General features: G+C 38.7%; 1 protein-coding gene across 2 annotated transcripts in view; it reads left to right on the forward strand.

The window, feature by feature from the left end:
- LRRC8C (leucine rich repeat containing 8 VRAC subunit C) overlaps positions 1-21,839 on the forward strand; it is a 76,180-nt gene that overhangs the window by 37,142 nt on the left and 17,199 nt on the right. For both annotated transcript variants that reach the window (XM_019753282.2, XM_074335114.1), the window contains exon 2: positions 5,578-5,719. In XM_019753282.2, coding sequence (XP_019608841.1) covers positions 5,582-5,719 — 138 coding nt within the window. In that variant the 5' untranslated portion in view covers positions 5,578-5,581. The remainder of the gene's footprint in view (positions 1-5,577; positions 5,720-21,839) is intronic.

The following is a 21,839-nucleotide window of genomic DNA, read 5'->3' on the forward strand; positions in this document are numbered from 1 at the left end:
ATATGCCAAGCATTATTTTCATGGTAGTTGGAATATATCACTGTGCAAAATAGAACTGAAAAAAAAATTCCCCGCCTTCATGAAACGTAACATTCTTGTAGAAGACAGACAGTACGTTAAGGAACGTAACAAGTATTTGTTGACAGATTGGATTTTGGGTGTAAGAAGCAAAGCAGTCAGACATGACTCCAAAATTTTAAACCTAAGCAACTGAAAAGATGGAGTTGCCATCAACTGAGCTAGGAAAATTGCAAAAGGAGAAGGGCTTTCCTGGGGATGGGGAAGGTGGGGATAAGGAAATGGAACTGGAGTTGGTTTGGGACACACTAAATTTCATGTGTCTAGTGGATATCCAGATGGAGATGTCAAGTAGGCAGTTGGGTCCACGAGTGGATACTGATAAGAATTTGTGTTGAGTATACATTCTAATTAAAGTATTGTGACTAGATGCAGTCACTAGGTGAGTGAATGAATTAGGGAAAAGAAAGGACAAAAGACTAAGCACTGGGCAATCCAAAGACAGATCAGGGAGAAGAGGAAGAAACAGCAAAGGAGTTAAAGAAGGAACAGCCAGGAAGTAGAAAGAAAACCTAAAGGCTCTGGCATCCTGAAAGTCAAGTACAGAATTGTTACATTACGCCAATGCTGCTGATAGAGCAAATCAGGTGAGGGCTGAGAATTGACTTAGATTTACCAACATAAATTAATAATATATGTGGGTTTCTTTTCTGTAGAACTCATATTTCACGTGCTCAGGAATTATTTAATTTTTTTATTCATCTTTGTAAGGGGTGTCGTACTTATCACCATGTCATACTTATTATCTTTTGGAATTGACCCTTGTTTCCTTGAATGGTATATAATTATACTGTCTAAAGGTGATGCCAGAAAAAAAGTAAAACAAAGCAAATGTTAGCCGTCCCCACTGGATAGCCATAGAAGAACTGTGTTAGCAGTCATGTTTAAATCAAAGTAATAAGTTTGATATTTGTAGTGTCATAGGTTAATAGAGTAGAATCTGCTCTGTGTAATTAATTCTAGGAAAGAAGATATTAAAATTTTCCTGAGAAGGAATGAAAGACAGTTTGTTTCCGGAAGACGTAAATAGATGAAAGAAGTAAACTCTGAGTTTGCAACTAAGTTTGCAATATTCTTTACCAAAGGATTATATAATATGATGTCTTTGAGAGGTAAAGATTTGTGGCTAATGGAGCCAATAAAATGACTTTTAATAATAAGTATTTTTAATAAAGGAAATGCACATGGATTTCTGCAAAAGAACACAGAAGCAGAGGTAATGTAAAACTTTATGTATTTTTAATTAGGATACCAGAATCTCATGATTGAATTTGAAATACCATATTTCCAATGACATTATTTAATTAACCAAGCTAAAATCATATATAACAAGTTAAAAATTGGAGTTGGAAGAAGTATAAAGATAATTATTTCCATTTCTAAAAAAAAAAAAAAAAAAACTAAATTGAAATGAAATTATGCTGATTGATCTTCAGGGGAAAAAAACTATTTAAACCTAGCAGTTTGTTCAGAAGTGGCCCCTTCATCTTAAAATGATAACTCTTGAAATGGTCACAAATCACTTGGAAACTATAATGATAATGAAAGAGAAATTACGTACAGTTGTCACTATAATGCATGACTTTCAGAGGTGCTGAAATTTGTGAAAGAAGAATACTAAAAATTTTTTCAATTAAGAAAGCCAAAGGTCCATTCACCCTCTTTTCAGTTTTGGAGTTTTTTAATGAACTCCTCCTTTACCTCCCTCCACACTTTTTGCATCAAAAATAATTCTAAAAATTAATATTGTATTAGATATTGGTTTTGAGCTTTGTAATATGTTAAAACAATAAAGTCTGTGTGTATTATACATCTGTGTGTATCTTAGACATCTATCTACATACATTCATATGTAGTATATATGTACATACATATATGAGCATGTACATACAAATGCAAACATACACACACACTTACCCAAAAGAGGTTAAGTGCATTAAGAGTTGAGTTATGACACTAAAAGGCTATGTCATTTGGACCAGCTGTTTCTCTAATAAGTCTTCTAATCCATCTTAACTAGGCTGTGCCAGTATTCGGAAGCAGTAGATACTGGTAGTACTTAAGTTTCTTAGAGTCTTAGTTTGTCTTTATTTTCCATACTAAGAGAATGATGCCTGTACAGGCAACGTAGCAAAGTTCTTAGGGCACCTCACCTATAATGAGTGCTCAGGTTTTGCTTTCTCAAGGAGAGCCATAGATAAAGAAAGGAACATTGAGCCTCTCCCTCAGTGGTTCTCAAAGTGTGCTTTAACCTAAGCCTTTCTGGGGGTCCATAAGGTCAAAACTGTTTTTTAATGCTGAGATGTTTTTTGCCTTTTTCACTGATGAGCTTGTATTCTTCATTGGCACACACAACTTTTTTTAAAAATTGCCAATTTCATCTAATGTCCTCATTGAAGCAATAAAATTATTATTTTAATAACGCAACCCTTGGCTGCATATTGTATTACTACACGGTGTAATGGGGGGAAGAACACATTAAGTACTTCTGCTAACTTTCAAAGTACAATGGGTGTCTCACGCAAAAGTCTTTATTTGAGTTGAAAGTTGAGTTGACTCCTTTATCATATTACACCATTTTTACTTGAATAAAACAACTGATTATTCAGACTTGAGTGTGTGGAAGATATTTTTTTCAAAATGAATGAAGTGAGCCTAACTCTTTAAGAAAAACAACTGATAATATTAGCTGCCAGAAATGAAATTCAGACTTTCAAATGATGATTAGAATTTTGGAAAACTTGTGTTCACCACCATGAGTTTGACAGCTTCCCATTACTTAAAAACTTTTCTGATAAAAGTAGTGGCAACATTAACGAATGTGATTTTTAAATACAATTTGTCAACATTTGGACGAGCTGCATAACTCAGTGATCCAATATTTTCCAGATGACCAAAGCATGATGTTATTACAAAATCATGCATGGGTAAAAGATCCATTCTAAGTGCAACATAGACGAATGTGTTTTAATATCATGGCATTTGAAAAGTTCATTGATGTAGTTTTAGATTCCATGTTGCAACTAACCAAGTCATTTTGATATATTATCAAAAATTAATATCCACAATTATATGAAAAGGCTGTGAAGATATTCCTCCCTTTTGCAATCACATGTCTGTTTGATTCATAAATTTCAATCAAAACAACATATTGTAACAGGTTGAGTGCAGAAGCAGATATAAGGATCTAGCTATCTTTTAAGACAAATGTTAGAGATTTGCAGAAATGTAAAACAATGCCATTATTTTCACTAATTTTTTGTTGTGGAGAATATTGTTATTTTTCGTAGTATAATTTATGTTAACATGTAATGGATTTATTATTTTTAAATGAATATATATATATATATATATATATATATATATATATATATTTAAAGATAATCTTACTAACAAATATTACCCAAATAAATTCAATAAAAATTTATTGTCCTTAATTTCTAATATGGTAAATATTGGTAGGGATAGCCCATGTAAAAAATATTCTCTGAGGTCCTCCTTACTGCATTTTAGAATGCGAAGGAGTCCTGAGATCAAAAGGTTTGAGAACCATTGCTCTACTGCAGTGCCTTTTATTCCTGAAATCATTCTCCAATTCAAAAAACAAGCCTGGGTCCCTCCAAGCTGCCCAGGAACTTACCATGAAGTACTCAGCAAACAAATCTGTCAAAGAATATAGACTAGAGCACAGGTACTGAACTTCACAGCAGCTGAATAGGGTCAGCCCACCTCTGATTTGGACAAGCATTACTCCATGAAAGAGCATCTGAATTACGCATTCATTTATCCAACAGACAGTTTTTCAGGGCTTCTTGCTTGCCAAGCATCGTGGTAAGTGATGGGGATGCAAAATAGAATAAGACAATAGCTTCTGAAAAGCTAACTTAGAAATCAAGATGAGTTAGTGCCTGCCTGTGACTGCTGCTGGAACAACTGACTAGAAAACATTTGGGGCAGTGAGGTTGTAATGATTCATTGAGAAGAAAAGAGGTCATGAAATGTCAGAAAAATCAAAGTTTGAACTAGTATGAAATTTTACTGACACTAGGAATATACAGATATTTAGCTTGTGTGGCTTGACTATAACATATGTTTTGAGAACACACGTATGCATTACATAGGTTCTACCTTCAAGAAGCTTGCATCCTAGTGGTAGTAGCAGAATGACGTTAAGAAAGTTGTGTTTTGGTACAATAAGAAAATCATATCAGGTACTGCACAGATGACTGTAGGTGAGAGCAGAGCCAAGCAGTTTAATTTTCAATATTGTGTAAAGAAAGACAATTACTGCCTAAGAAAAAGTCAGATAAAGCAGCAAGACAAAATGATAACATTATAATAGTTTCCACGGATAACCACCTGTGAATTCAAAGGATTGTCTTTGCTTTTATTTGCGCTGTTTATTGTACAGCCTTTCCTTTGGTGTTAGGGAAGGAAGAGCTAGGAAACAAGGCTTGGGAGAATAAGCACAAAATGTAGCTTTTCCCCTGCCCTTTAGTTAGACTTTTTAATAACAAGGACAAATATGGAGAGCTAGATTATTGGGTCCAAAGATGGCAAAAGGGAGAGAAATATTCTTATTAACCCTCATTTTCCATCCGTATTCGTTGCCTTCAAATAGGAAACAGTGTTCCTTCTCACAGGAGCAGGATGATTACCCTCGAGTCCTGACGGCAGCGGCCTGAGCAGTAAGGGAGGAGAATGCAGAGTAAGGAAAGGAGGCACACGTTTCCCTTTTCCCAGAGCCAGATGCACCCTATTCATTTATCTTCTGTCCTTTAGGTAGAGAAGGTGTTTGGGGGCCAACTGATTTCCCAGAGGAGAAGATCAGTTGAAGTTTGAGATTCACGGTGAAATATGAAGAGTAAAGGAAATAGAAAAAAGAAATGAAGCCAAAAGTACAGGGACCAAAAAAGAGGGGACAAGAAAATGAAGCCCTCCCTAGCCCTACCCCCACCACCAATGAAATCTTCCCTCTTCCAGGACAAGAACCATGTGGCAAAGGCATCTGCCTTCCCCAGGGAGCAAACAAAATGCTTCACAAATAGAGCTCAGTAGATTATTAACACAAACCAATGCTGAGATTACACTTAAAAATCGTTTAAAGCAATAATCGAAGATGGTAGGATTAATAGCAAAACATCTCAAAGGATGGGCTCTGCTCTTACTGGCATCCTCATGTTCTGTTTAGGGGAAGGGAAGAGTCTAGGAAATAACGGACTCGGAGACTGCTCTGGCCATGGTCTGTCTCTGGTCCACATGGAGCCTGCTTATGGGACAATCGTTAGTAAAGGCACTTGTGTTCTTCAGGTAGGGTCCCATATTACAACTGTCTTAGTCAGTGGCTTGTGCATACACAGAGGTGCCAAGACAGCTCCTGGTCTATCTAACTCAGACCACTGTTTCTGGTGGGTTGAAGCAGCATTTCGACTGATGTTAACAATTGACTATGTCGTGCATGAAGATCAGTTAACTCACGAGTAACCTCTCCTTTCTCAGAAACATGATTCCAGTGACAGAATTCCGGCAGTTCTCTGAGCAGCAGCCTGCCTTCCGGGTGCTGAAGCCATGGTGGGATGTGTTTACCGACTACCTTTCAGTGGCCATGCTGATGATCGGCGTGTTTGGATGTACTTTACAGGTAGGTGCTAGACTCCAGTCAGAATGGGAGCCAGAGCAAGACAGCCATTCACTCCTCTTAACAGAGTTGGCTGGGCGATTTTTAACCAAGTAAATATTAGTTGTTCTTCTCTATTTGTGTATGGTGTTTATAATCATGGCAGGGAGCCTGAAACACTGATTTACTGAACTTTCCTAATAAGATGGATTTGGTACTCGGAAGGTTTCACTGAGCACAAACAGCAGTCGACTGGAATCACGTCATATTCGATGTCACTAACATCAAAGGGAGTCCCTTATCTTTCAAAGTTGGCTTCATAGTAAAATATATCATGTGTATACACAGTGCCATTTATATTGCCAAAATGGAACTTTCTTTTCTTTACCTCTTAAATTAACCCCTAATAAGATTTTCTGGAAGAACATTTTGATGAAATATTATTATTTTACCCATTGTTTAGTTCGGAATTAAAATGTAACCCAATCAAAATTTATTCTACATAGATGCTATATATTCATATATTAAATCCAGAGATTTTCTGTGTACCTATTATGTGCTGGGCACCATACTTTGAGGACATATATGTCTATAAGCAGTTCATTTCTAGGGGAAAAGTAAATAAACCAGCAATCAGAAAAGGTTGGGTTATACTATGACAAAGGCATCCCTCTAAAGCACTAAGGGAGTGCAGGGGGTGGGGGGACACTTGCTTGGGAACATAATAAAAGGGGATGGTTGTATTAAAATTTGGAGAACCAACTGAAGTGAGTCAGAGAGAGGGAGATGAGGGTGGGGAGAGGTGCCAGTGAGAGGACAGAATGTCTAAGTCATGGACGTGAAAAAGAACATGGCATCTTTGGGAAACTGTCTGTAGGGCTGGCTCTCATTGTGTCATCAGTGTGAGAGTGGAGGCCATGCCTGTGAATGGAATCACCCAAGGAGAGTGTGGCGAGTGAGATGATGTTAGGAATAATATTAAAGAGTAATAAAGGGAAAAGGGGGCACTGCTGAAGAAGACTGAAGAGGGGCCGCTGTAAGAACCAGTGGAAACCAGGAGAAAGGAGGGTCTCAGGAATCAAAGGCAGGTATGGTTAAGGATGGCAGGCAGTACAACTAACTCATGGACTAAGAAGAGAAAAGTAGCAACTAGGTCATTAGAAGTCTTAGTTTCAGTAGGAAAAGTAAATGGAAGTGAAAGTAGAAGTTTGGAGGGTAGATGTAACTTTCAAGTAAATCAGCTGAGAGGAAGAGGAGCTTGGGAGAGAGAAATAGCTAGAAGTGGTACAGAGTAGAAATAAAGGGCTTTTTAAAGTTGATTTTAATAACACAGAGTGCATCCTATGTGTCAGGCACTCTTCAGAACACGTTACACATGTTTTAACTCATTTCATTCTCATGGTAAACCTAAGATGGCGGTACTGTCATTATCCCTAATTACAGATGAGGTGCCTGGGGTGGCAATGCTCTTATTCAAATCCACACAATTTGGCCCCCAGTTCCCTGTTCTCAATCCCTAACACCATGCTGCCTTTTGTTTGTCAGATGAAAAAAATTTGCGCTTCCCCATCCCCTACCCCCTCAAAAGGATGCCAATGAAAAACTAGAGTTTGAAAGAAAGGGCATAAATTCATTCATAAATAAAACAAATATTGGTTGAAGAACCTACTGTGTGCCAGGCACTGTTCTAGGTACCAAGAATTACCAATGCAGGTGGAAAAAAAATAGATAAATGTCATAGCCTATGGGAAAAACAAGCAAAATAAGGAAAATTTAGTAAATTATGTATATTAGAAGGTAATAAGACCAATGGAAAAGAAATAAAACATACGAGGATGATCGGAGGTCCCAGCAGCTGAGGTTAGCAGTTGTAATTCTCGAATGAGGAGGCCTGGGAAGGCCTCACTGGGAAGGGAACTTTGACCAAGGAATTGAAGGAGGAGCAGGAACAAACCATGCAGATGTCCGGGGAGGAGGCTTCCAGGCAGAGGGAACAGCAAGAGCAACGGACACATAGAGCATTCACAGGACCATTCCCCTTCGGGAGGAGAATTTGACTTTCTGAACTTTCTAGCTCTGTTTCCCTGGAGACCTAATAAAGGTAGAATGTTACAGTGTCACTAGGCAACACAGCTTATGGTATAAATGACTGCATTTGGATTGGGGAATGATAAATGCCCAGTAGGAAGCCATACTGTGGGGCTTCTGTGATTGTGGTGACACTCCTAACTGAGCATGTGTTACTTCCTTTGACACATGGAAGATGTACCGCGTTTCCCCAAAAATAAGACCTAGCCAGACATCAGCTCTAATGCGTCTTTTGGAGCAAAAATGAATATAAGACCCAGTCTTATTTTACTATAATGTAAGACCGGGTATAATGTAATATAATGTAATGTAATATAATGTAATATAATATAATATAATAATATATAACTAATATAATAAATATCCAGTCTTATTTTACTATAAGACCAGGTATAATATAATATAATATAATATAATATAATATAATATAATAATGTAATACAATATAATAGATAATATAATACCAGGTCTCATATTAATTTTTGCCCCAAAAGACACATTAGAGCTGATTGTATGGCTAGGTCTTATTTTCGGGGAAACATGGTATCTACTGAGTCACAAGAGATATTGGCTCCTTTGGCACATAGGGCTTTCAGGCCCAGTAAATGCAGAATTCCCCCACAGTGGCTCTTTTCCTTGCACCTGAGACAATCCAGGGAGGAGCGTCTTGGGGGGAGACTAGCTCCTGGGCAGTAGCGCAGAACACTACACAGACAGTGTGACGATCTCCCCCAACCGGGGAAAGCCTGAGGCTGCCTTGCTGGCAAGCTGACGCCAGGCCTGTGGCTTTCTAAGTGATGCTGCTGCCAATTGAGGTATATGATAACCTTGTAAGTCTGAATGTAGAGGTGACCCTAGAAAGACCCCTGGTGATGTTACAGGCCTAAAGCAGGGGCATCCCTGGCATGTTGAAGGAAAAGCCAGGAGGCCAGTGTGCTGCTGTAGCGTGAGTGAGGGCAGGAGTGGAGAAGGAGTCCCGAGAGAGGCCACAGGAGCTGGGGCCTTGCAGCCCATTGTGAAGGTTTGGCTTTGCTCTGAGTGAGATGGGACATGTTTGGAGGACTTTGAGGAGAGGGTTGTCATTATGTGACTTAGGTTTTAAGGCCACTCTAGCTGCTGAAAGTGCAGTGTAGGAACAAGGACAGAGCAGGGGGATTATTTAGAAGGCTAGTGCAAATATCCAGGCAAGTCAGATGGCTTGGACTAGGATGGAAGCAGTGGCTCTGGATATAGTTTGTAGAAAACCACTAAGATTTGTTGAAGTATTGAATGTGAGGTATGAGAGAAAAAGAGAAGTCAAGAATGACTTTTTACATTAGGTCTAAGCAACTGGGAAAAGTTTTTGAGCGTGTTAAGTGTGAGATATGTGTTACGTGTCCAAATAGAAATGTTAAGTAAGCAGTTGAATATAAGACCCAGGAGTTCAGGGAAGTGAAGGATAGTCATCTTCAGGAAGCAGGAGGTGATGGATCTATGTGGAAGGATTATCCTTGATTTGGATGGAGGACGCATCTTCCACCAACATGAGAATGGTGGCTGCAGGTGCATTGTATTGGGGGAGGAGGGAAGAGAGAGGCACAGAAAGATGGGAGTGTATGCCTTACGGCTTCTGTGAAGTAGAAAGTGACATGTCTCCTCAGAGTTGTGATGGTAAAAGAGGCAGCAGGATGTGGCAGCAAGGAAGGTAGTGGAGTGGGTCCTTGAGGAGAAGGGCAGAGATTTGGAATGGGCACTTTGGGAAATTGTTGAAGGAGGTGACATACCGGGGGTGCAAAAAAATTGTATACACATGACTTGTACTCATCGTTTGTTAGCGGTATATGTTGAGTATTACAATTTTAATACAGTTTTTTTCCTCTTAAAATGTATATACATTTTTTTGGCACCCTCTATAGATCAGCAGGAAGGCTGTACATCTGCCCTACTTTATTACGGGGCCATAGCACCCAGCTTAGCACCGCAGGATCTGCTTCGCAAACACAGGAATCGTTTCTCTTGTTGACATATTCCATGGCAGGATGAAATGCAGATAAGAGAAACCTCCCAGAAAATCTTTAAGAACGCGCAGTTAACTTGGAACAAAATGAATGAAAACGAGAGTGTGTACCTATGGAAATATCTATAATGAACGTCATTTAGGAGATGCGTCCTCAGTGAATGCAGGAGGGAATTCAAGCACAATTTAAGGATCTTTTCCTGTACCTTGGTCAGAATCATCTTCCAGGACCACAGCCGCATCGTGTGCCTCTGCTGTACAGCAGCTCTTGGCTCTTCCCACTTAGAACCCCACCCAGCACCACCACCACCTCCTCCCACGTTCCGTGCCTGCTTCGCCGATAGGTGACCTAACCTGGTCACTTCACACAGAGACCTGTTTTCTCCCTGCAGCCTTTAAAAAGAAAATGGATGCCAGTTGACTGGGTACAGGAAGAGTAGCCTGAGATGTCAAGATTCTAAAAAGAGTGAGATGCCCCAAAGGAATATTGCTTCAGGAACTGAAGGCTACCAGGCTCAGAATTCATCTGGGGTGGACCAATTAATTCAGCAAATGACTCTGAGCACCACTGACGTATCAGGCATTGTGTGGGGTGCTGGCCACTGAAAGAGAAATACAGTACAGCCCCTGCCATCAGATTGCGAATAGTCTACAGACCGTAGAAATACATAGGCAATGCCATTCAGTATGTAAGCGCCTTAATGGTGGTAGGCTTCAAGGCCATTAAATATGATGTTGTCATCTCAGCTACTGGAAGTTCGGGGCTTGAGGCAGTAAAAATTGAGCTAAGTCTCAAAGAATAAGTATACAAAATCAAAATACATATTTTTAAAAGAGGAATGGAAGAAAAGTCAGTGTAAACAAATGTAGTATGATCATGTCACAAAGCCTTCATTGATTGGCACAGATGGCATTTTACGGGGCATCCTGCAATGGGTGGGACATTTCCACACACGACAAAAATTGTCCTATCCAGAAAGCTAATAATAGCATTTCCATTGCGTGGCACTGGTAAGGGAACCTGTGCTAGAATCTGTATGTACTTTAACTCCCATAACTAACCTGTGGAGATAGGTTAGCCCCATTTTTCAGATGAGAATTCTGAAGAATAGCAGGTTCAGTAACTTGTCCGAAATCCAAGAGGGAAGCCACAAGGGTTCAAGTCTCAGGTTGATTTCTCCAGCATGCCTTTCAGCCCTCTGCACACTGCTATGGAATATTATGAACCATTACAGTTGCACAAATTGTGTGGCCATCTGGTGGCTTCTAAAACAGGATGGACTTAATCCTTTAATCACAAAGTGACTAAAAGGGAAAATAGAAAGTTAAAAGAGTGAATTTTCTTATTTGCAGTTAAAGTTTTTGAAAGATTATTCACTACGTACCTGCTATAAAAAAAAGAATAACTTTCAACCTATAGTAAACATTAAAGAAACAGGAAATAAAATACGATGTGCATTACTAAAGAAAGTAAAACCACCCAGCATCCATGTAAGGAAAGTAATGTTTCTTAGGGGGAGGATGGAAGTTCTTATCTGAACTGTGCTATGATAATCCTCTGAATTTGACTCAATCTACTGATAACTTCATAAACAAAGGTTCTCTGTGAAGCTCAAGTTCCTTTTCCATTTCCAAGGTGATATAACAATGGTTAATATATGTTTTCATGCCTTGAATTTCCCTTTATAAAATGAAAATGCATTCTCTCTGGTCTTATTCACAAAAAGAGTTAACTCTTAGGGTTCAAAAACAGAACAAAGCAAAATCTAAGAGGGTGAGAAGATCACTCATCGGTGATAAAAATGAAAATCCAGTAGCTTTTAGACTGTTTTGTAAGTCACTTCTTTTCATGGCAAATAATTATGTTTGCTCCTAAAATATTGTGTTCATGCAGGTTTAACACTACATAGCTTTGAAAATACGGGGGGAAAGTGGAAGTTATTATCTAGCAATAGGGTGTTGAGTCTTTCTTGCGCCGATGTAAAAGAATTAGTGCTCTTATCTGACTCCTCTGACAAATATTGTTCATTTCTGAGCAAGTAGCTATTTTCAAGGCTTTCACGGAATAAGAGCATGCATAAAGAACATTCCTTAGATTACATCAGCCCACGTAAAAAACAAATATAAACTCATTGTAAACCAGGAGAGTGTATGTAGTATCCTATTCCTGTACAGTCATATACCCTCAAGGACCAATAGTGTAAACACCCAACTCTGTGCTATAAAAACAACTCTATTCAAAAGCTCAACACACTCAATAAAATAGACCAAATCCTGAAAGGTCAGCATGTTGCTTCCTGGAAAAATAAGATTGCTTTAGATCTCTGCTTAGTGACTCCAGGTTGTCCTATAATGGCCAAATCCAAAACAGCCCACAGGCAGGCGGCTACCAAATATAGAATTAGCAGTTTAGAAACCAGAAACAGGAACTGGAAGATACAAGCCCCCTGGAAGCCCTGAGGGACTGCTCAGTGACTGTTGGGCAGGAAAAACATTTCCTGCGTTCTGAATTAAGGAAGGGGGGGAGGAGGGAGCCAAGAGAGTGATTTCAATGGCTTGAAACCACCTACAAAAAAATTCTTGCAAACTTAACCTAATCCCGAGGAACAAAGTGGCCAGCAGGGTCACGGTTGAGAAGAGGTTGGGACATCTGAGCTTGTTGGTTGGAGTTGATCACCACTTTGATTTTTGGTACATACTGAAGTTAACTTCTGCTTCTCTGATTTAGAACCATCAGTGTCAACTCCATGGCAAATATTAGACTCCAGGGTAATTTCAGAGTTCGTTTTTGATCATGTGTCCTGAATTCTTGCTTCTGTCTCCCTCTTCCATGCTGTCCCATACTATCTGGACTTCTCTGGATGTTTTTCTTTTGCCAAATGTGGATTTATAGATAGAGGCTCAGAAATTCTTACTTAGATTAGCCTGTTGTTTAAGAATACTGATGACATAGCAGATAGCACTAATGGTAGGCTTAAAATGAAGACCTCATCTATGTTTTATCAAGTTTCTATGTACCTACCTGTCACCATTTTATTTGGATCTTTGGGAAATATAAAACAAAAGTCAATTAATGGTGAAAATAATGTTAAAGAACAGCCTTCCTCATCTCTGTAGGGATAATGGTGGATGCTATAAGGGAAAAAACACTATTTCAAAATCCCTGTTACATCTAGTAACAAAAAAATATGCCTTCGTTAGGACTTCCTTGTTATGGTGGTTTATTCAAACTGATACTTTTTATCTTCCCTAGAACTTACTTCTTGTCATCTATCACCATGACAATTTAATGTGCAGTGAACCCCTGGCCACAAAAATAATATATGAGTGCCTTTCACCTCACCCTCTGGCGTTAGCACAGGGCGTGAATCTAAATGCTTTTCTTAGCTTGTCTGTGCCGCCCCATGCCAGTCAGCGAATAAGGAGAATTTCCTTTTATCTCACTGTTATGGATTGTTATGCTCATGTTGCCTATTGATTGTTTAGTAATACATCTTCTTCCTCAAATAACAAAGCACAGAGTACTGGGTTTTTGTTTTGTTTGTTTGCTTCTTTTCCTGTAAGATTCAAAATGAGATTCACCATATATTTAGTCTCCGTTATTGATCCTGGGACGCAAATCACCAAAACCTGTATTTAAAGGTCTCTTTTAAGTAGGTTTGCTATGATACAGAGGAGATGATCTTGTATTTTTAATCACGGCCCTGAACTTGGAGGTCTTCCCCAGTCCTCTAATCTTACCAGGCAAACACTCACTCTTCCTCTTCTGCCCTCACTCGGTTCCTCTCAAAGTCTTCTCTTTCCCGTTTCACTGAGAACACTGGCAGTATCTGAATTCTCTCAACCACACCAAAACCATCCAAGTCAGATATAAGTGGTTTGAGAAAAATAAAGCAATGTAAGGAGAGAGCATGACAGAGGTCCTACTTTATTTAAATAAGGTGGTCAAAGAAGTTCTCTCTGGAAAGGTGACATTTGAACAGAACTAAAGGAACTGAGAGAGGGAGGTATGTAGGTATACTGGAGAAAGAACATTCCAGACAAACGAAACAAAGAGGCCAGTGTGGCAGGTACAGAAGGAGCATGGGCGAGAGTAGCCCCTTTCAGTCTTCTCTTGCCTGGATATACTTTTATAGGGTTAGCCATCAGTATTGACCTAAATTGAGCACAAATACCGGGTGTTGTAGATTTACGCTTCCAGCTGAAAATCTGACTTGTCAGAGGTCGGATAAAGAATTTAATCCCACAGTGTTTGGAACCTGGGACCTTATGAACTTCCCAAGCAGTTAGTATTTACCTCTTTGTTGACGCTTATCTAGCTGCAGAGTGGCAGAAAGTGGTAAGAGCATGTCTCATTGCCCTTACAGGACGTCAAGCTGCTAAAGGCAGGATTTGTGTCTCATGCATCTTTGTACCCACCTGCTTGTTTTAGACCTAACACAAGAAATGTGTTGAGTGAATGCATTAACGTGCTTAGGCAGCTCTAAGAATTCATTGTCTTAATAATAAAAATAATTATATGAGCATACAATTTAAAACTGCATCGTAAAACCGATGGAGGAAAGCTCTGCGTGGAGTAATTAATGAGGAGGTAACAAAAACCAGATCTCCCCGCAAAAGTATGAGGAGCCGCCAGTAGCATATGCTCTTTCTTTAGTAGAATCAGAGATTAACCACAGGCCTTCTCTAGGTCATCATTCTTAGAATAATTAGCATAAATCCAGTGCCAAAGAAATGAGACAGGGCCTTATGTTCGAGCAATAAACTTGGGAGAAAAGTCTTTTGAGAATGTACTGCAATAGTGTGCTAATAAGAGATCAACAAATCCTGATTTGAACATGGTGGTGTGCATTCTTATGTCGGAAAATTAACTATAGCTGTACTTTGTGTAGAAAAAGAAATCACGCTGTTACGGCAAAGAAACGTAGGAAACTATGGAAATTGAGGCACCTTGGTAAGACCAAGTTACAGTTTTTTGAGTGAGACCAATGGAGTATATTTTACAGAAGTAAGTATTAGTTATGTTTTGGCCGTATGTGGTTGTTTTTTAATGAAATTTTAGTTGAATGCTATGGTGAAAACCAGGTTTTCCTTATCCAGATGATTGCCCATTTATACAGATGTTGTGTGGAGAAGTACGTTGCCGGCATCCCAAAGTGAACCACATTACCGGTGGTGATTAAGTTCTATTACCTGATGTTAGTGTTAGTACTAGTATCCTTGTACCCATGGATTGGATTTTCTGAGCTGACCTAAGAGTCTGAAAACCTCCACATTATTTTGTGCGAGAACGGTTCCTTCATTCCAAACAACGAATTTTCAAATGAACTTTTGAGGACTTGCTTATCTTCATTAACTAATATACTTTAGTCTTTCAGGGATTTTTAAAAATTCATTGAAGTTCAAGTGTTCTTGAATAATGTTGATATTTTCATGATATTGGTTTAGTCTAAGTTATGATGGTTGTAGTCGTGCACTAGTAAAATTCTTTAAAAATACAAAAATGGCAGAATTTCCAAAGTGGGAGAGAATTTAGAGTGACTATGTTCCCATTCGATATAAAAATCTCTTTTATAGCGTTCTTGACTGATTACTATCTAGCTTCTGTTTGTGTATATCCAAAATAGGGAGAAGTGCTCTGTTTAACTGCAAATAAATCGGTGCATATTTATTGAATGTTGACTAGGTTCCTAGCACTGTGTTAAGTCTTATGGGGAATACAAAGTAATTTAAGTTCCGTCTGTGTTCCGAAGAAACTTAAGAAATAGTTGGAGAGGAAAAATGACACATTCATTCATTCATTGTACCCATTTATTCCGTGTGCTATGTTATAGACACTGCTGTTCTGACAACACAAACTGGCTCTTGGTCCTGAAGATGTTTAAACTGTAGACAGACATTCATATATATTCTTCTAAAACGTAAGCTAATTGCTGCAGTGTGTGTGTGTGTGTGTGTTTGTGTGTGTGTGTGTGGTGTCATATTGCAATGACCAGATATTTCAATGGCTAAAAAAGAGGAAAAACAGTTAAGTCCACCTGGGGAAATCAAGTTTCTTGATATTCTATATAGAATGGTTTAAATTATATTCCTGAAAAAAAAACGTTATGGTGTATTATAAAGGTAAGACTTGTGAAGCAAAGTAAAATGTAATAAATGTCCACTTGGAAGCTTCTAGCAAATAAAGGCTTTCAGCTTTTTGGATGTAACAGCACTTCCTCTTTCTAAGAATAAAGGAATAAAGGCTTTTAAATGTACATAGTGACTTTTCATCATGTAATAGCAAACTCAAAACATGCACTTTCCTAAAAAGTAAATTGTACTAACTGGCAATGTTATAAATTGAGTTGACATCTGCCTACTCTAGGTATATTAGTCCTTCAAAGCTGGTGTGAGATTCTTTGCACTGATACCTAAAGCTAAGGCCATGTAACCTGAAGTTCAGATGTGTTACTTTATGTTTTAGAATGTTGATGTTGACTATTAAAATGTAGATGTTAGATATTGGACTCAGAAAATGCTTAATGCATGACGAGAAACCGTTGTAGAAATTTTCCCTTCTGGATTACTTTTGTGCATGAATATATTAATTAGTCACTTAATTTTATATCTGTAGAAATTCTGCACTATCAGCCACAAATCTTTTGTCTAACAAGCAGGCCATCAACTACGTCATCATTTTACTTTGTAAGAGATCTCACATGAACACTGGAAATGCAAAACCTGGGTTGATTTTTATAATTTCAGCTAGGTCAAATAAATTTAAAGAGAAAAGTTAAATCTTTCCCCAAAACTTAAAGAGAGAATATGGACTCTCTCATATGATTGTAGGTAAAACACATGGATATTTCCTGAGCCTCAGTTTGATTTAATGAGCAAGATAGGCGTCATTTCCATTTTACAGATTTATTGTGGAAAAAAAGTGGTCCCCAAAAAATGGTGCCAGAATATCTCTTTAAGTATAGATACAGACTTCAAATGCCTTGTCTTCATTTGGGGCATTTCCAACACAGTCATAAGTGTGATTCGTTGCATCTCTGGCAAACAGATAGGAGGAGGTCTAAGATGAAGGACCAATGCCCCAATTCTTCCTTCCCATAGCTGTCTGCCTCTTTCTCCCAGTTGTCTCTGCAGAACCTGCATAGACAGAGGACAAGGTCAGGTAAAAGAACAATGAGTGAAATCTAAGCTCTGGCCCCAAACCAAACCTCACTGTCAATCTCCTGGTGAGCTAGGCCAGACCTCAGATAAGTCACCAATCTTCCTTTTTGGAAGCAATTTGCTAAGCACTGGAGACCTGTGTGACCTGGGCCAGAAGGGGGTGGAGGGACAGCACATGAAGTCTTCTTATCCTCTTTCCCTGCACTTGCGTCTATACCTGCCCAGAACAAGAAAAGGAGAACCAGGCATGAAGAGTCAGAGGGAGGAGAGGAAAGAGAAGGGGAAGAGGGGAGGAGATGATTGATTCTCCCTAAAGCCAAGCGAGAGTTTGTCTGAGCTGTCCTCCTCACAGGTGTTCCTAGTATTTGATCCACTTCCAACGAGCTTCAGACCCACATCGCATCAGTTTCAAGGAAGAAACCTTTGAAGTGATGACTCCCAGGAGAAGTTCTAAAAAGAGTCCAACGGACTAATCCCAAGGGAGAGCCCCTACCACTTGAACTCAGAGCCTTAACCCCTATGAACACCAAGTTCAATACTTTTCCTGTGATGTTACCATCTCTACTAGCCCTCTTTCTACTAGAAAGAAGTAAGGAGGAGCAAGAAAGAGTGTGGAGTTCTACCCAGAGATGGTCCATCTAGATGAGTCTGAGAAAAGGAAAAATCTGTAACTGAAATTCACCCTATATGGTAAAAGATCTATTTGCCTGGAATGTGTGGAACTTTTCTTATCCAAATTAATGGTATTTCTGGGTTCCAGATAGCTTAATATCCAAAAAGCGTATGACTGAAAAAATTAATTGTCCTGCCATCCATCCAGCACATCTAAATGACTAAGAATTGCCATGACTCTTGCCTTACCTGCAAACCTTCTATGATGTCACACAAGGTACAGTTATTCTCTCTCTTAAAGGGTACCATCTGTTTTTCACGTAGATTGGGCCCCAGCCTGGCAGTTGACATAATTCGTTGCTAAGTACTATAGCAAACTGTTTTTTGATTATTATAGTAAATTTCTAAAATAAATGATCATTTTTAATAATACGCACTTACTACAGTTTTTTTGTTTGTTTGTTTGTTTATTTGGATGATGCCAGTGTTTAGAATTCTGTATCTCTGTGCTGTGTGTGCATTTTGTGTGGATAGTCCAGAGGATTTATGTTTCTCTTTGGGCTGTTTCAATTTCTTTCATCTTACTCCTGCTCACAGATCTATCAGTGAACTGCAGGATGTCCAGAGATAACTCAGTTGAGTACAGAAAGAAGAGTTCAGTTTCTGGGGATTGCTTCAAAAAGAGCTTTTCCTTCATTATTTCAAGAGCATTATTATAAATACTTCAAATTTTCAAACAACTGTAACAAACTGTTTCTCTTATGAATCATAAACTGTGTACTCCTAATGTTTATTCATAGTTTTTATAAATCCACCAAATTTTCTCACATGGATTTGACTTTGAAATAGATGCTTTCCACTTAAATATTAAGTTGCCATAGGTCAAATAATTCACTAGTCCACTTGGTTTATGGAAGGGTGCCATGAAGCAAAATGAAAACAGTTTGAATCTTATTCACTTCCTCACTTTTTTTTTCTAATTCTTTTTGTGTCCTGGAAGTTTTCCTCAAGAAGGGGAAGAAAATACAATGTGGATACAACTAAGATACAGGAAATGAAAGCATCCTTGATAGAAAGTCTCAGGCTCACTAAGGGTGACAAGACTTAACACTCACAGTATGTGTAATAATCCTTACCCATGGAAAATTACTGTGTCTATATTACAGTGGTAGTAGAATTGCCTTTACTCAGTGATATCAAAATTTACACGTGATCCTAATGTAAATGTGATGGTTTCTGTCTTACTTAGGAGTAAATGGATAGCGCTTCCCAAATCTGGCACTCTTTGTGTATCTTAAATGAGTCAGCACTTAGCTCTGTCTTTAGGAATCACTGGGCTGACATCATTTGGCAATTTGGAGGATGTGAGAAATGAATTGTTTCATCTTAAAGGAAAGTAACTAGAAGCCAAATATTTCCAGATGTTCACTGGCATCTGATTTTATAAATGTATGTACTTGCTATTGTTGTGGTTTGTTTTCCTTTGGGTGGTGGGGGCACAGTATTTATTCATCTCATATTTACTGCATACGTGCTTTGTACCATGCAATGTCAACAAGGATGGAGCCTATCTTTAAGGAGCTTCCTGGTCTGGGAGGTAAAATGATAAGAAAATAGACAATTATACTATGTTTTCTTAGGTACTAAGATAAAGAGAATCGGGACTTCAAAAACTGCTCCAGTTCTGTTTAAGTGTATATTCTTGTTCTGTATAATAATAACTTGGGAAATATGCTGTAAGTTTTTCAATGTTTAATTCCTCTATCAGAATAATGGCATTTAATACTCCTCAGGTATAGACATTTCTGATGATGCTTAACTCGAGGAGATTTTCTTGATTCTGGTTTTTAATCATGTACACACAAACCCTATAGCAAGTGTACTAATGTTATACCTTACCACCAGGAGAATTCATAACTTCAAAAAGTCAAGTTTTAATCAGTTCATCCTGCCAGTTCCTTGGCCATCAATTCCATTCCTCAGAGGTGCCAGGGTATGATTCTTTTTTCTTCTCCTTTTCCTGTTGCTATGAGCAACCAATGAGCAACCAATAAAAACAGACTTTTACCCAGGCCTTGGATTTATAAATACTTTCAAAGTTGGCAATTTACTTTAGACCAATTTTTTTTCTCTCTCTCTCTCTCTCTCTCTCTCTCTCTCTCTCTCTCTCTCTCTCTGTCTCTCTCTCTCTCTCTCCTATCTAGGTCTAAACTTCCTCCATACAGTGTGTTACTTCCTGTCCATCTTTAAGTTTCAGACATCATTAAAAAGAAGGAAGATGCCATGAGCACAGCAGGCAGGAAATGATGATGCCACACCCTTGCAGTTATGCTTTTCCGTTGCCCCTGGAGACAAGGACCTGGTTTGTGCTGAAGAGGGTTATATTGTGTTTGTGGTCATGAATGTCTATTTGCATGCTCCAGTGGTGCTTGCCCCCAGATACACCAGTATTGGAGAACAGCAAGACGTGACTAAGACATTTGCTGAAAATGAAAGCGTTTAGATGTTCACCCCTTTGCAACCATCTTCTCTGCCTTTCAGTTCCTGGTCTTTCTCACCGTGATTATTTTTTTTTTTTGTATTCAAATATTTTCAGTACACAGTTAGCCTTGAAACAAAATCTGCGTTTTCAGAATTAATCCTATCACTGACAAGGATAAATCTCACATCTCTTGAGATTAGGTGCTTTCCTTATTTCCCAGCACGTTGCTTCTGGGAGAATATGATTAATTAAGTTTGTACATTAACTGATAAGTTAGTGATGTGAAAGTTAATTCCCTTCCTTTGTATCTCTTTTCCCAGGAAACATGGTTCTACCTCAGGGAGGAGGAGTGACAGTTCATATTTTTAATCTTTTCCTTTGCTCTTCCAAAATGCAGCCCTTTGTTCCTTTCTCTGGAACCCACAAGGTTCTGACCTTACATTTCCCCAATGAACTGTCCAAGTCAAGTAGCTTCAAGGCCCAAATGAAGTTGCTCCTACTGCATGAAGCCTTCTCTGCTCACCCCAAGCCCGAGCTCTTATTGTACTTATCAGACCATTCAATGGTGCAAACACTGCCTTGTTAGCACTCCTGTTTGACTTTTACATGTCTATTTATGTCTCTCCACCAAGATTCTAAGTGCTTTTAGAACAGTGAGCAATTGGTTATGCCTCCTTGATTTTCCTATGATGCTTAGCATATAATAGATAATCAGTAAGTTTTAAGTGATAAAGGGTAGTCTGTCCCTAGTATTGATGAACAAACCCTAGGGAGTACGTCTTTGGAATCTATTTCTTGCTTGATCATTCTTAGGTCAGCAGAAATAACTTGTTCTGTTCTATGAGATTGGGGGCAAATCTGGATTATTAGCTTCAGGATAGAACACTTTGGAACAAGCTGTATTTGAATCTGTGGGGTGGAGAGAAGGTAAAGGATAAAGTTAATCACCTTTGTATTGGCCTACATGCCTTTCTATGACTACAATCTACCTGTTTTAATCAAACTTGCCATACCCAAGTGAAAGCACTGTCTGAAGAATAAGCCACACTCTAAGGAATACCACTGGATCAAAAGTTAATGTATTGGAATGGTATCAGCTGTTTTATCATACACAGCCAATTTTCTCACTTCATTCAATGGTAATATAGTCATAATTATGCTTTAAAGTCTAAACTAGAGAAATAATTTTTGGGTTGTAGTTCATAGAAAAAGACCAATGGACTTAATTGCTGAGGTTGTAGGAAAATAAGTATTATCATACGCTGTTAGGGGGAGATGTGTAAGCTCCCTTCCCTTGTTTTTGGTGGGGAGTGGAATTTGGCATTACAGGTTTACCTTGTTTGGGTCACTACCCAAGGAATGCTGATTCTTCATAATGTTTGTCTTGAGACTAATTTTTATATTAAAACACATCCACACTCTCTTGGAAAAGATAGTAAAGCAAGTGTTACACTTCAAAATACTCCCTCTGTTCAACGGATATAGCCATGATAGATAAAGTATAAAAAGAGATAAAAATGTGTACATGGGCTCAAAAACAAGATACAGATTTCTCTAGAGCACAAATGAAATACTGATTGAGGCTTAGCAACTGCTGGGCTTTCATCCAAAAGTAGGCAGTAGCAGCCCGGAGCTCAGCTCCTGCCAGTAAAGCGAACTAAAAATGCACTGGGAAAGATAAGAGACTGGAGCCTGGTCACTGTTTGAAGCCAGAGGCCCCCACTTCCAAAAGGAAGCTGAAAAGAATGGCGATTACCTTTAACTGGATCTGTTGCCTCAGAGGAAACTGTGCATCTGGGGTGCCT

The sequence above is a fragment of the Rhinolophus sinicus genome, linkage group LG06, assembly GCF_036562045.2.
Source record: "Rhinolophus sinicus isolate RSC01 linkage group LG06, ASM3656204v1, whole genome shotgun sequence".
Classification (NCBI taxonomy): Eukaryota; Metazoa; Chordata; class Mammalia; order Chiroptera; family Rhinolophidae; genus Rhinolophus; species Rhinolophus sinicus.